Here is a 13,985-nt window from a genome sequence, read left to right on the forward strand (position 1 = left end):
AAAGTAGAGTTCCTACGCGCCTTCCGGGTAGCCTATAACGCTATATTTAGACAGGAGAACATCCTTTCGAGCTTCAGAGGCGCTAGTTTAGTTCTATTTAATCTATAGGTAGTAATAGACAAGCTTAATATCAAGCTACGTACGCTAACCCCTCTAGCTCCGGACTCTACCCCTTAGGAGTCGAAGATACTATAAACTATAAAAGAATTCGACTCTTAATCGATACTAGTAACGAACAAAATGCGCACCCGGGTAGGTTTATCGCTAAACTCGTTATAGGAAGGGGTATATTAGCTTATAAAAGGGAGTAGAGAGATAGCGTATTAGATAGCTCTTATATAAAGCGAGATTAGTAAGCTATATAAGTCTAACGAGGCCCTTATATAGCGGAAAGCACGAAAGCGTAAGTATATTTAGTCTAGAGGGTCTCTAACCTTTGATAAGGCGTCGTAATTAATACCTCTAGAGGATACTAGGAGGTAGGAAGTGAGTAGAGAGTCGCTAGATAGTGTTCGGCTAGTACTAAGGCTACGACGCTATAAGCGATATAGCGAGTCGGGGTATAACGTACGTACCTATTAAGTAGACCTACTAGATAGCGAAGAATCTGAAGAGGAATTGTCCTCCTAGTAACGATTCTGTAGGATGTCGTCGTGTTAAGATACTGTCGTAATTAAAGTAGAAGTGGTATAGTTCTTAGTAAAAGTGGCCCGCTCGGTAGTGTGGCCCGCTCGGTAGTGAAGCACGTTAATTGGATACGTATTATAGATAAGATAAGAGCATTCGAATAGAAGTAATATACCTTAATTTACGTATAGTCTATATATTACGTTAAGCCGGACAACACCTCCTTCGGAGGTAGGCGGGCAACACGAGTACTGTACGATAACAGTGGCAACACTTCAAGTGCAGGGATGCTAGCTCGAGTCAGTGTATCCCTTGCACTCCAAATAACATCTGCCAGGGCCAATTCAGCATCTCGCAAGCGTGCGGGTAAATCCTCTCACGACCAGGATATGTTTGCTGTCGGAGCGGCGGATTTCCCGGCACGCTTGCGAGATGCTGAGGATGCGAAATGGCCCTGGCAGACGTTACGGCAAGTCAGAAGTCTCAGCTCCTAAAGCCTGACATCGTGTCCCGAGATTAGCCACATCGTGGTGGCCAGGGTTGATGGCCAGGTTCGTAGGCCTGTCCATCGCTGAGCACGGTCGTCTGTTTCGAAGAAGATGCATATTCGCACCGTCGCCGAGCCTCCTGCTTCTTCCAACATCAACTCTATCGGCATGATGCCCACGTTCATTACCAGGGCTGTCATTCATTCATTGTTCGCCTTTTCCTCTGCTCAAGCACAACAGCAGTACAAGCAGCCAGCTCCAGTCTATGTCATCCAGCCTGACCCCCAGCAATACATAGACTGGCAACCAACCACTACAGGACAGGGAGATTTCCGGGACAGAAACACTTCAGTAACACCATGGCAGCCTTCCGACATCTTGGCTGCACTACTGGACTACCCGCGACCAGAAGCTTGTGGCGTTGACGCATCATCATCCCAGCAAGACTTCTGGCTAGCTGACTTCGAAGGTGCCCATCAAGGAAGCAGTCCTTTCTTGGTGAGTGGTCACTACTACCACGTCTTTCGAAATGTTAGGGACTATGGTGCGAAGGGAGATGGCAAGACGGACGACACGGATGCCTTCAATCGTGCCATCACGGACGAGTCTCGAATGGGTACGTCCCCCACAGCAGCAGTCGCCAGAGCGTCGCTACATCATGGTCGAAATCGGCTAACATTTTCCGGGTGGTAGGTGGCGGCATGGGAAGCGGTGGATCGACGGGCCAACCTGCCTTGATATGGATACCGTCAGGAACATACATGATCTCCTCGTCGGTACAGCTCTTTATCGGTACACAAGTGATTGGCGATCCACTTGATAAGCCTGTCATCAGACTGTCATCAATTGCCAGGAATGGCACCACGGCGATCGATGGGTACGACTTTGGCCAGCCTTCGACCAACAACTTCTATATTGGTCTAAGGAACGTGATCATCGACACTACCAAGGTGGCCCCTAATGCTACTGTATACGGATTGAATTGGGCAGTGTCTCAAGCTACCAATCTGATCAATGTGGACTTTCGCATGCCTGCAGACAGCAGCCATATCGGGATCCAGATGGATGGGTCTCGCGGAGGCGGCGATAGCGGTGGCGGTTCTGGCTTGTTTATGGGCGATTTGACCTTTGAGGGAGGCCTGATCGGTATTCTCTTCAACAACCAGCAATACGCCATCAAGAACTGCAACTTCACCAATGTCGGAACGGGCATTGCAGTGAAGCACGCCTTTGTACTCAATCTGCAAGGAATTCACTGCAAAGACGTCGGCATCTGCGTCGATGCAGGAGGGAACGATATCACCGGTTCTGTTGGGCTGATAGACAGTACCTGCGATACATGTGGCACTGTGGTCAACGGTTCGAGCCAGATCTTGCTGGAGAATATAGCTGTCAAGAATTCTGGGCCAACGCTTAAAATCAACGGCAAGTCCCGTGGGATCTCTGACCTCATCGGCAAGACCTATGTGGATGGTCATGTGTACGACCATCCGGATGTTCGCCAAAAGAGCACCGGCAACACCACCATCACCCCTGTCGCCTCAAATGGAACCTTCTTGGACTACACGGAGCGCGGCAGTCTGACCGGAGCTGATGGTCGATACTTCACGAAGAGGCTGCCGCAGTATGAGGATCTTCCCGCCTCAGCATTCGCTTCGATCAAGGAGTGTGGCGCTCGTGGTGACGGAGTCACCGATGACACCAAAGCCATTCAGCAAGCATTAAACTCCAACGCTGGCTGCAAGATCACCTATTTTCCACATGGTGTCTACCTCGTAACTGACACGATCTACATTCCACCTGGTAGCAGAATCGTAGGACAGGTGTGGTCAACAATTACGGCCTCGGGAAAGCACTTTAGTGACGAAAAGAACCCACAGCCCATGATACAAGTAGGCAAAAAAGGGGAGGTAGGCCTCGTCGAGATCACAGACATGCTCTTCACAGTGAGCGATGTACTCCCCGGAACGATCCTGGTCCAGGTCAACATGCGAGGCGAGAATCAAGGCGATGTGTCCTTCCACAACACCCACTTCCGTATCGGCGGAGCAGTTGATACTCGCCTAGAAACAGCTTGCCAGGAAGAGTCGAAGCCTTGCAAAGCGGCGTTCATGGTGGTTCACCTCACGAAGCAGAGCTCCTCTTACTGGGAAAACTCGTGGCTTTGGACTGCCGACCACGATCTGGACGGCAAATACAATCAGCAGATCGGCACAGGCAGAGGCATGTACGTCGAGGCCAGAGAGGGTACGTGGTTACTTGGCACAGGGAGCGAACATCACACTCTCTATGCCTACCAGTTCCAGGATGCGAGCAACGTCTTCGCTGCACTGATGCAGGTCGAATCTCCTTATTGGCAACCGGTTCCCCAAGCACCAGCTCCATGGACGCCTGATTCGAAATGGAATGATCCAGACTTCTCTTCGTGTGAGCAGAAGAACGTTACGCAATGCTACATGCAATGGGCTCTGCGCATCGTTGGCAAGGAGACACACACTTTAGCGCTGTATGGACAAGGAAACTGGGTCTTCTTCAATGGCCCGAACTATGGCGGACTGACGCTTGATGGAGGTGTCAACGGACAGGTCAATATCGTTGACTTGCAAGACTTGTCGAGGGACAATAATGTGGCTATCTACAACCTGAATACTAAGAGTGTGCAGAACATGATCACACTGGACGGGGGATCAGAGGTTGTCGCAACCTCCGCTGCCAACAGTGGATCCTGGGGAGGTGTAATCGCCGCGTACCTGGTCTGAGACCAGGGGGTGGAACATTTTCAGGCAGCTCAGACGCCCATACGTCAGTCTATCGTAGCCTTCTGACCAGCCTTCTATACCATCCACTCGCTAATGGCTGCTGTGCTGGCTGCTGGCCATCTTGAAGCATACAGGCAATGTTTCTCCTGCCTTGCTTCTCCAATCGGGCATGCCACTCATCAGGCGTATCGGTGATGACCCAGTCATAGCCTTCTTGTAGGATCCAATTGAAGTCAGAACGATAGTCGTGGCCATCAGTTGAGGCATTGCCGACTAGTGTGTCGAGTAGAACTGGAGCTGCATCTTCTGAGTACGAGAGAAAAGGCTGTTGTTCACGCGCTCGTCAGCTGGAAGCGTGTGGTTGTCGGTATCGAAGCTGTAGGTAGTCAGTACAGAGCCTTCGCCGCACGGGTTTTCTTACAATGTGCGCGCTGATGTGATGGGATCGACGAAGTCACCAATCGCAAAGCTAGCAGTATTATCAGCACATATCACAGTACACCTTTACTTCGCGTCAGACTCACAATATTCCACTAGTTCCAAACATCGCTCCTTCCAACCCCTCCTTCTAAACCAAATCCAACAATCCTTGAAGCAAGCCACCCTTCGCCCTCATCTCAGTCTCTGCGCTAATCGTATAATTCGTCCTCGCAAAAGCCTTCAACCCACCAAACACATCCCAATCCCCTTCGTCCTGCGGCTTATGCACTGGAATGTACGCAAGCCGCACATCCTCCCTGAACGCATCCCGGACCCAAGGCAACGCTTCAAATTCCTTGGGCGTCTTCCACCACGTAGCCTGGAGTTTGTAAATACACCACCTATTAGCAGGAACGCCAGCACGGTTCGTTAGATTCTTGAGTTGCCAGTAAGCCGGTTCAACAGCTTCCTTGTCTTTAAGATCGAGCTGCAACACGACGTTGGCGCCGGAATCGTGGATACTTTGGACCATTTGTGGTAGGGTAGGGACGGTTTCTATGTGGACTCTACCACCTTCGTCACGGAGGTGGAGCTTCTCGATCAGACCTGTGAAGTTGAGGTCGTTCACGCTTGGGTTGTAGCCTTGGCCAGTGAAGGATTGTAAGCTGCTTGGCCAGTCTGCTCGCCAATGTCTGTCTCGCGCCCGAGACCGGTGTCGTGAATCATCGGCAATTGGCCGTCTGCTGAGATGTGGATGTCGGTTTCGATGCACTCCAGGCCAGCTTCTGTTGCCCGGAAGTAGGCATCTCGAGAATTCTCGGTTGTGCCATTCCACCTGTGACCAGTTCGTAAGCCCAGTTGGTCTCACCGCGGTGATATAACCCACCGTTGGCCTCTATGTGCGCAAAGAATCACTCAGTCATCGTGAGGTCGGCGGAACGCATCAATGATCTTGTGTACATCGTATGGTTGCCTTGCCGCATTTGCAACAGCAGTGAGCAGGAATACTGCAACGAGGTTGTAGAGTGGTGGTCATACTGAGTAAAGTGCTCATTAGCATGCACGTTGATCTAGCTGGGCCTTATATACCAGGTATTTGCATGGTCAAGGTCAAGCTACGCCACGTGGAGTGCGCATAGGTTGGCCGGACCTTTGCCAAGGCGGGCAGGTAAAACAATAAATATCCCTGTGACGGCGTTCAATCGCTCTTTCCCTTCGCCAGCCCATACTCTCTTTCAAGCAAAGTCTTGGCAACTCCGTACAATGCGCTGACTGGCCAGACACGCCAAAGCTGAGTGCGTAACCATGTTGACCTCTTGTCGGTGCTCGCATGCGTTTTGCTCAAGTCGACTCTGACCTTCTCGAACACACTGGGCAGGTAAGTAGCATGGTACTTCTCACGCAGGGCTTCGTACCACTTCCGGTCATATATCGACCAGAACTCGTCCTCTGTGTAGAATGCTTGTGCATATAGCCATTTTATGCCGCCAAGTTCTCTCAGCTTGCGCTCCAGTTGTCGGTTTTGTTCGATGAACTTCACATAGTTCGACGATCCAGGACCCCAGACGCCAATGTTGATGAATGAGACAGACTTCTCATCTGTAGGTGGGTCGCCTCCTATGGTCGGGTGGAGTGAGACATGCTCACCACGCTTGAGAGGACACAACCAAAGAGGCCAAAACCCATACTGATCGTCCACAAACTGTACGAACTCCTCCACTCCGCTCCGTGGCAAGAGGAGATCCTGGATAATGTACCGTGACGAGTGGCCAGACCTGTGAAGCGCGTGATACATCACTTTCGTATGCATGAAGTAGTCCAAAGCCCAGCGGGTGACCCGATTGAACGGCGTCAGGAAGTATCGATAGGCATATTTGCCCGTCCAGAATGCACCGCGATCGTACCGGAAAAGGTAGTCCTTGACAGGAGCTACGACTGTGACCTTCTCAAAGCCTCTCGTTGCTCTGTCAACATGGATGTAGAACCAAGGATCCTGAGCGCGGCTGAAGTGTTGTATCTTGCTGCCAGAAGACGGTTGGTCCGTGAGCTTGCCCGTAACGATTACGCCCTTCGTCAGGCTGAATTGAATGCCGTCCACAAAGTCGTTTGTCCCATCATTGGTCACAACGTCCATGGTTGATATGGCTTCCTTGACGCTGCGGCATGGCTGGTATGTCATCTCAACATATTCCTTCGCAGGTATCAGTTGCAATTCAAATAGAGTGGCAACACCCAGGGTTCCGAAAGAGCCAGCAGCGCCATGAAACAGATCCTCTCTCTCAGTAGGCGACGCTCGAACAACCTCGCCATCGGGCAAGACGATCTCGAACCAGTTGACGATGCGATCGAAGAAACCATATTTGAAGCCGCTGCTCTCACCCGCCGTTCCAGCAAAGCCTACACAGTTGTGAGCAGCAAACTCATCATGACAGTCAGGTCATGCAACATACCTCCGCCGACGGTAATCCCAGGAAACTCCATAATCACAGGCGGTATCACTCCATGCGGCAGGGTTCCATCAACCAGACCTTCCATTCCGACGTTTGGCTCGACCAAGCATGTCATCTTTTCAGTGTCCACGCCGATGACATGATTGAGACCGCTTGTGTCGATGATCTTCTTGGAGTCAAACTCCCGCACTTGTGTCGTGTTTGTCGATCCATGGTAGATTCGGTAGGGCACTTGTCGTTGATGGAAGTCGACTACTTGTGAAGCGATCCTCGAGACAGCTCGCTTGTGCTCTTCCATGGCTGCCAGGCGGAAGTCGGCGGCACTGCGAGAGACAACACGACGGGGAGTTGTTTCGTGAGGGCTGTGTCGCTAAAAGAGTTAAAGACTTTGCTTTGAGTAATGTTGTCTTGTCAGGTTACATGTACACATGTTCGAAGTGAAAGTGCAGGAGTTTCGTCGAGTACGGCTCCGCGGAAAGATCAAACAAGGTTGTGGATCCTGGTCGGAGCGTTTCGATCTTCACCAGCCACACTCTTGACGTTGACAACTTCCTTGGCGATCAACCACATGCATGGCAGCAACCGTATGATCGATTCGTACGGCGTGGACTGTGGATGGTGGAGTGCCCTTATCGACCAGCAATAACGTCGCTATCGAGTCCGTTTGAGAATGCCTCAAAGACTCTGCGTACGTCTGGCTTCCGCATCGCTATACATTGATGATTTGCTGCACCTGGGCAAGTTGTGTTGCAATGCCTCGTGATCATCGGGCATGAAATGTCAGTTCGAAACTGCTAGCCCGTTCTTCTTGCCATGATTGTACACCTTCAGATCCATATCTGGTCCGATGAAAAGCCACGCGACAGCTATAGCCCAGCTGAACAGCGTGTCCACAAACAAATTGTTGCGTGGACTTCCACCAAGTGCGCCTGCTCTCATCGCATCCCCTAGCAGTTGCGTCGTGATCAGGAAACCGCCCTTCTCAAGTCCCTTCACAGCGGCAAGAGCCACCTCATCTTCTGTCTGAGCAATGTCGCCCTCTTCCAGGACCTTGGTCACTGGGTGCTTGACCTTCTCTTCCTCCTCGTAGCCTGGGGAAGTGATCGTGCCAGGCAGTACACAGTGAATCTTGATGTCCGTCGCAGGGCCAGTGACCGGATCCTTACGTCTCGCCCCGTTATACAAAAGGACTTCAGACCGTAGTGTGTCTGCTAAACTCCGCATTGCAGACTTTGGGCCAGCGTACGGAGTATAGCCTGCGAGTCCCACAAAACAGGCGACACTAGAGGTGCAAATGAAATGTCTCGGCCTGACTGATTTCGGATCTGTAACTTGTTGCTTGCTGGTTGCCGGTTTGACCCATTCTCTCAACGTCGTTTGTGCGAGATATGCGGCCGCAAAGTAGTTGAGGTCCATCTGCGATCTGAGGAGTTCCGGGGAGCAGTTCAGGAACAGATCTGGATGGGCAGATCCGGCATTGGCCCAAACGATATCTGGTGGGTTGCCATTATTCCAGGCAGTGACTTCTGCGATGATCCGCTCGTTCTCTTCCACTTTCGTGACATCTGCGCTGATGGCAAGGAACTTCTGGGAAGGACTCTTTGCAGCAGGCTGTAGGACTCGTCAGCAGTGACTTTCTCATGTCAAGCCACGAGATATACAGACCGAAATGTACTTGATCGCTTCGTCAAGCTTCTTTTGAGTTCTGGCGACAATGACCACGTTGGCGCCTTTCTGCGCAAGAAGCTTGGCCAGTCCTCTGCCCATGCCCTGAGATCCACCTGTGATCACGACAGTCTATACAGCGAATTAGCGGATTGTCGGTCCAAGAGCATGATTGCACTCACTCGTCCTTCGACCTCGAAGTGATTCTTCCTCGAGAAGAGGCCCATGATGTCCAGCGCGAGAATCAACAAAAGCCCACAGAGACCGGCAGAGGCCCACAGGAAGCCTATCGCCATTGCCGCCCTTCTGTGGTGGGATGTTATAGCAACATGGAAGTTAATAGACGAGGGTCGATGTATCAGCAAGGGAGGCGCCTTAATAAGGCAGCTGATTGCAGGGGTCCGATGAGTGAGGGCTGAAATGGGATCCTGGGACCAACAACTTCACGACGCGGGCAAAGAGCACAACCAGCACCTCCACCTGCACAGCTGCATCCTTGAGGATTGCGGTGGAAATTCCTCCAACACGCCACGCGACACTGTAGCAACCGTAACGCCTTGCAAAACGCCACCACCCACACAAGATGGTCTTCTACTTCACCAGCAACGTCGTCGACCCGCCCGCCTTCATCTACGTCGGCAAAGACAAAGTCGAGAGTATGCCACCCTCGCCTACAATCCGCGCATGAACATATCACTAAATTGGCTAGAGATGAGGATCTGATCGCCCACGGCTGGCCCGAAGACATCTGGTTCCACGTCGACAACCTCTCATCCGCTCACATCTACCTCCGCCTCCCGCCCACCACCACCTGGGACGCCATCCCCACCGCGCTCCTGACCGACTGCGCCCAGCTCACCAAAGCCAACAGCATAGAAGGCAACAAGAAGGACAATGTGACCATCATCTATACACCGTGGAGCAACCTCAAGAAGAGCGGAAACATGGCCACCGGACAGGTCGGCTTCAAGAACGACAAGATGGTGAAGCGCGTGTATGTGGAGAAGCGGGAGAACGTGATTGTGAATCGTCTAAACAAGACCAAGGTGGAGAAGTTTCCCGATCTGAGGGAGGAGAAGGCGGAGAGGGAGAAGGAGTTGCGGAAGGTTGAGAGGATAGCAGCGCAGGAGAAGGTATGCTTGAAGGAAGGTGGGCTGGCTGTGTGGATTGTGCTGACAATGCGGTGCAGAAGAAGGAAGAGGCGAAGGTTGCCGAAGAGCGGCAACGACTCAAATGGCAGAAGGATCACATGTATGATGATCTCCATGCTGATGATAACATGGCAGAGTCGAGCAACCAAGACAGAGACGAGGACTTCCTGGACGATTTCATGTAGCGACGGCTATGTGAGTCGAGCAACATCTGCGAAGCAAGACCGGACACCTTGCATTCCTCTACCATATGCTTTTCCGACCCCATGCATCAACTCCATGGCAACGCTTTTGGTACCGTCCTAACTCGCGTGGCTAGACTCAGATGTAGTCACGATCCGCGAAGCTCTGAATCATGCCCTCTGGTGTCGCATCATACTCCTTGAGCACTACATTGTCACCATCCAAGAACGTATTGGCCTGGACGAAGACCTTTCTGGGCTTCGCTTGGCGCACTACCTCGGGACGAAGCTTCGTTGCAAACCATTCGTTGACGGTTGTAATGCCCTCGTACAGTTCCTTGCCAGCCTTCAGATCTGCTGTGGCTTTGAACACCTGCAGCTTCTGCAGGAACTTGTTCACTGCTGGACGTCCGTGTGATTCGATCTTATTGCGGTCAAGGAAGATGGTCAAGTCCGACAGGTCGTTCTTAGAGTATTGCAGCTCGCAGAACTCCTTTCCAGCTGACAAGAAAGTCTGGAGGAGAGCAAATCGAGCCTGCATATGAGCTTGTCCCCATTTTCGAGAGTTCGGATCCCAGAACTGCAGGGCGGCGACACCTGCGCGCGCCATTTGAAGGTAGCAGACAAACAGGACATCACCTGCGACACCATTGATGTCTTCTTTGCCGTCGCCAAAGCCGAAGATCTGAAGGATACCGTAGTCCGGACACAGACTCATTGCTACAGCCTCTGCTCTGCACTCCTCATAGCTTGGACCCATGCCACCAAATACGGTGCCCCAGGTCTCCCCAGGCTTATACCATGTGGAAATTGGCTTTCCAGTGATGGGCGAAGTAGGTGGGTTCTTGTGATCAAAGTTGTATTTGCCAGTCTCAGTCTCTTGCAGCAGCTTACCGCAGCCATGACCCAGCAACTCGTGTAGGCCAACTTGGACCTCGAATGCTTCGTCCTTGTGCTTATCCCATAGGTCTTGGTCCTCGGCCTTGATGAACGGCGTTGGCTCTTTTGGCGCGGCGGCGCTCAGGACGTTTCCCAACGAAACGTTCTTGAAGCCGTCGTTTTGCCGAACCATATCATAGTTGGGAATGTTGATGCCTGCAGGAATTCCGCTGCCTGCAAATGTCAAGACTTCGAGCGAAGTGAAATCTGGCGCCAGAAACTTGTCTTTTTCGAAGGCTTCTGGCCATGGGAGTTTCGGGATTTGCTTTGGCGCAGACTCAACCAACTTGCTGAAGGCTTTAGTGCGCTCCTTATTGATCATGGCTGCGAAGCCTTCCCACTCTCCACGAATGCCATGAGGATCTCGATAAGTCTCGATAAAGCCAATGTTGCATTCGACCATGGGGCCCTTGTCCTTGATCCAGTGACGCTGAGAATCGAGATGCGCATACATTGATCCATCGTGGAAGGCTTTGACATACTCGCCTTGCATCTTGTCTTCTTCCTCGTTCAGGGCGAACTTCTTGGCCTCCGTCAGGTTGCGAGCAATCTTGCCCATCTCAGTCTTGTGGTCTCCGTAGACGAGACTGAGCTTCTTGCCTTTGAGTGGTCCCTCGAGCGTCCATTGCGACTCCTTCAGATCGCGCTGGGCTGGCTCAGTCACTGCGGATGCAATCAGCAGCTCAAAATCGCCGGATCCGAGCTTGCGAAGCCTCGTGTTCTCTGGCATGAGCGCAAGATCCTTCACGAAGTCCGACACGTACGTGATCTCCGCTTTTGTGATGTCGGGTGAGTCTGGGTAGTAAGTGGATACATGGCCTTCGTCAAGGTAGCCCAAGTGCATTTTTGAGATCGAATTCGATTCGTAGACATCGTCTTTGACCTGAGCCCAGAGCTTCTCAGCCTCAGGTGAAGACTTTGCCAGCGCCGTGACTTGCTCTGTTTCGACACGAGGAATGAACTTTGAATCGCCAAAGCTCTTGTAGTTACCAGTGTTGCCGATGAACTGGGCTGCGTAGTTCAGAAACTGTTGTAGGTCTTCATCACTGACGCCGGCATTCGACGAGAGCTTCTTCCAGTCACCTATATGTCTATCAGCCCGAGGAACGAGAGCTGAGGAGCCTTCGATAGTTACCATTGCAGCTCTTGTGAAGTGCGAGGATGAAATCATAGATCAACTCGCTCTCTGGCGAGACCTGGCGCAGATTCACCCTGGTCCCCGCGAGCGCAGCCCTGGAGATGTAGTGCGCATACTTCTTCTCCTTGGTCGACAGTGCCTCAAAGTGTGGTTTGATGCTTAGTGGTACCACAGTCGGCGGGTCTTTGAGAATGTCAGCAGTGTTCAGGTGGCAAGCAAGGCGGACTCACCATCTGCCAGGTACTGCTTCAGCGTGGCATCATCCATTGCGTTCTCCAACATCTTTACGGCCGGTGAAGGTGTTGTGCAGTGTATTCTTGATCCTGCAAGGCGAATCATACGGGAAGTGGTCGCGTGCAGTCGAGGTACAGGAACTTGAAGCTTGGGAGCCACCACAGCCAGGATTCCCTGCATGAGGTGCGCAGCAAGTGGGGTGGAGGAAGGAAGGAAGGAAGAGTTTGTAGTCAGGAAAGACAGCAGCAGCACGCAAGTGTTTCGTCAAAAGCTCCATACAATAACAACTATGCAATTACAGCACGACGAACACGCCTACATAACGGTGAACAGTGTCTGCTGGGGTATCGATCATTATCCTCCTGACGCCGCCATCGATGTCCAAACTAGCGAAATCATGCTCTCTTCAACTGGTGTGTGTTCTGCTTGAACGCTCGAAATATATCATATGCATTTCCAGACTTTTGTAACCAACGCTCAAACCTACAAAAGAGCAACGAAGAGCGCGCCGAGACCCAGGACGGCACCGGATGCGACCTTGACGGCGTCAGCTGCAGAGGAGGACTCCGAGGCACCGGCGCTGCCAGTGGCAGAAGGGTTCTGGCCACCCGAACCGCTTGCGCCCGTCTCAGAACCGCTGCCAGAACCAGATCCGGCAGAGGAAGTGCTGCTGGTCGAGCTGAGAACAACAGTGGTCGATGGGCCGACAGACACGGTGAAGAAGCTCGTTGAGGTGTTGCTTCCGCCGTGTGCGATTGCGGTGATGCCCGTTGGAAGGCCTGCTGGGATCGTTGCGACAGTGCCAACGTTGGTCTCGGCGGCTGGCTGTGAAGTGACTGCGACTTGAGGTCCCGCGTTCGACAGTGTTGGCATGCCGGTGACCACTCCGTCCGAGTTCGTCAGACTAAGGAAGTTGGTCAGAGTGTTGGAGTAGGTGTAAGTGCTGGAGACGGTCACGGAGCCGCTGATGACTGGAAGAACCTAGCATTGCTTGTCAGTGGAGTTATCCTTGCGTGAAGGCGTGGAAGAGCGGTGACCCACAGTTGGAGCTTCAGTCGTGGATGCTTCTTGGCCGTACGCAGCAGCCACGAATGGCGCGAGTGCAAGGATTGAGTAGCGCATGCTTTCGGTCGTCGAAGGAGTCGTTGGTATCAGAGGCTGTTACTGTCGTGTGTTCGATGAATAGCGAAAGGTGGAATGGAATCGTCGGCAAATGCTGCTGTAGAGACGGCGTGAAGGCTGATGAGCGAGAGAGTATGAGACCGAACAGGAGGGTTGCGAAAGCAGACATGGGCCTTCTATTTAACAAGCGCCATCTCATTTGCAGCCCGCAAACGCTCCCCTGTCCGTTTGACGGACAAGCTTGCCGAAGTGGATGTGCACAGCAACGCTCTCCACAAAACCTCTTCGCAGCAACGCCGTAACCACAATGTCGCCTCTCGAACAGCGCTATTGGTTTGGTGGCGATGGGTACGTACTTGCATGTTGTTGACTGCTTGGCCTCCAGCTGCAGGAACCTGCTGCCAGCCTGCTTGTTGTAACCGCGGTGACGCGTCTCGACCACGACCTCGCAGCAGCGCAAAAGAGCGCCGTAAATAGGTTGCCCGTTTGATGCACGATGCAACGACCGCGCCCAAGCCCCGATCAGCACGAGAACGTGGCGAACGACCAAATCAGGCAAAACCTATGCGGCAGGTAACACGTTCCTATGCGGCAGGTAAGCTTCACACCCAGATCCATCAACTTCAGCTTTGATTTTCTCGATAGTTTAGACTCGAAATTGAATACTTGCAGAGAGCACTTCGAATTGAATTGCGAGACCTCGTACCCTATGCTTTTTGAGCCCCCCTTAGGGGGTTGGGGGGGCAGAAATAGTCGCTGTCCCTCGAAGCAATTCGAATTGAGCTCTAGAATAAGAGCTCTTGCGGCTAT

The 13,985-nt window shown here is 52.3% G+C and overlaps 8 protein-coding genes across 8 annotated transcripts; 2 read left to right on the plus strand and 6 right to left on the minus strand.

Annotated features, from left to right (window-relative positions):
• Positions 1-1,226: 1,226 nt before the first annotated feature.
• Positions 1,227-3,874, plus strand: CLAFUR5_00794 (Glucan 1,3-beta-glucosidase; the record flags this gene model as incomplete). The annotated part of the gene is made up of 2 exons (XM_047899942.1): positions 1,227-1,731; positions 1,809-3,874. The coding sequence occupies 2 exons, from the start codon at positions 1,227-1,229 to the stop codon at positions 3,872-3,874; spliced, it is 2,571 nt and encodes an 856-aa protein (XP_047756797.1).
• A 273-nt stretch (positions 3,875-4,147) lies between these two features.
• On the minus strand, positions 4,148-4,421 carry CLAFUR5_00795 (uncharacterized protein; the record flags this gene model as incomplete). Its single annotated transcript, XM_047899943.1, has 3 exons — positions 4,148-4,250; positions 4,296-4,343; positions 4,399-4,421. The coding sequence occupies 3 exons, from the start codon at positions 4,419-4,421 to the stop codon at positions 4,148-4,150; spliced, it is 174 nt and encodes a 57-aa protein (XP_047756798.1).
• A 21-nt stretch (positions 4,422-4,442) lies between these two features.
• On the minus strand, positions 4,443-5,396 carry CLAFUR5_00796 (uncharacterized protein; the record flags this gene model as incomplete). Its single annotated transcript, XM_047899944.1, has 3 exons — positions 4,443-5,189; positions 5,255-5,301; positions 5,384-5,396. 3 exons carry the CDS (start codon positions 5,394-5,396, stop codon positions 4,443-4,445), a joined length of 807 nt encoding a protein of 268 aa, XP_047756795.1.
• Positions 5,397-5,492: 96 nt separating this feature from the next.
• Positions 5,493-7,042, minus strand: CLAFUR5_00797 (Delta(24)-sterol reductase; the record flags this gene model as incomplete). The annotated part of the gene is made up of 2 exons (XM_047899945.1): positions 5,493-6,691; positions 6,745-7,042. 2 exons carry the CDS (start codon positions 7,040-7,042, stop codon positions 5,493-5,495), a joined length of 1,497 nt encoding a protein of 498 aa, XP_047756796.1.
• A 482-nt stretch (positions 7,043-7,524) lies between these two features.
• On the minus strand, positions 7,525-8,705 carry CLAFUR5_00798 (3-ketodihydrosphingosine reductase tsc10; the record flags this gene model as incomplete). Its single annotated transcript, XM_047899946.1, has 3 exons — positions 7,525-8,355; positions 8,410-8,541; positions 8,592-8,705. The coding sequence occupies 3 exons, from the start codon at positions 8,703-8,705 to the stop codon at positions 7,525-7,527; spliced, it is 1,077 nt and encodes a 358-aa protein (XP_047756793.1).
• A 287-nt stretch (positions 8,706-8,992) lies between these two features.
• CLAFUR5_00799 (Coiled-coil domain-containing protein 25) lies at positions 8,993-9,745 on the plus strand (the record flags this gene model as incomplete). Its single annotated transcript, XM_047899947.1, has 3 exons — positions 8,993-9,065; positions 9,121-9,542; positions 9,599-9,745. The coding sequence occupies 3 exons, from the start codon at positions 8,993-8,995 to the stop codon at positions 9,743-9,745; spliced, it is 642 nt and encodes a 213-aa protein (XP_047756794.1).
• Positions 9,746-9,881: 136 nt separating this feature from the next.
• CLAFUR5_00800 (putative dipeptidyl peptidase 3) lies at positions 9,882-12,158 on the minus strand (the record flags this gene model as incomplete). Its single annotated transcript, XM_047899948.1, has 3 exons — positions 9,882-11,764; positions 11,817-12,002; positions 12,050-12,158. The coding sequence occupies 3 exons, from the start codon at positions 12,156-12,158 to the stop codon at positions 9,882-9,884; spliced, it is 2,178 nt and encodes a 725-aa protein (XP_047755354.1).
• Positions 12,159-12,536: 378 nt separating this feature from the next.
• Positions 12,537-13,175, minus strand: CLAFUR5_00801 (uncharacterized protein; the record flags this gene model as incomplete). Its single annotated transcript, XM_047899949.1, has 2 exons — positions 12,537-13,034; positions 13,095-13,175. The coding sequence occupies 2 exons, from the start codon at positions 13,173-13,175 to the stop codon at positions 12,537-12,539; spliced, it is 579 nt and encodes a 192-aa protein (XP_047755355.1).
• Positions 13,176-13,985: the final 810 nt, after the last annotated feature.

Source organism: Fulvia fulva, chromosome 1, assembly GCF_020509005.1.
Source record: "Fulvia fulva chromosome 1, complete sequence".
Taxonomy (NCBI): domain Eukaryota; kingdom Fungi; phylum Ascomycota; class Dothideomycetes; order Mycosphaerellales; family Mycosphaerellaceae; genus Fulvia; species Fulvia fulva.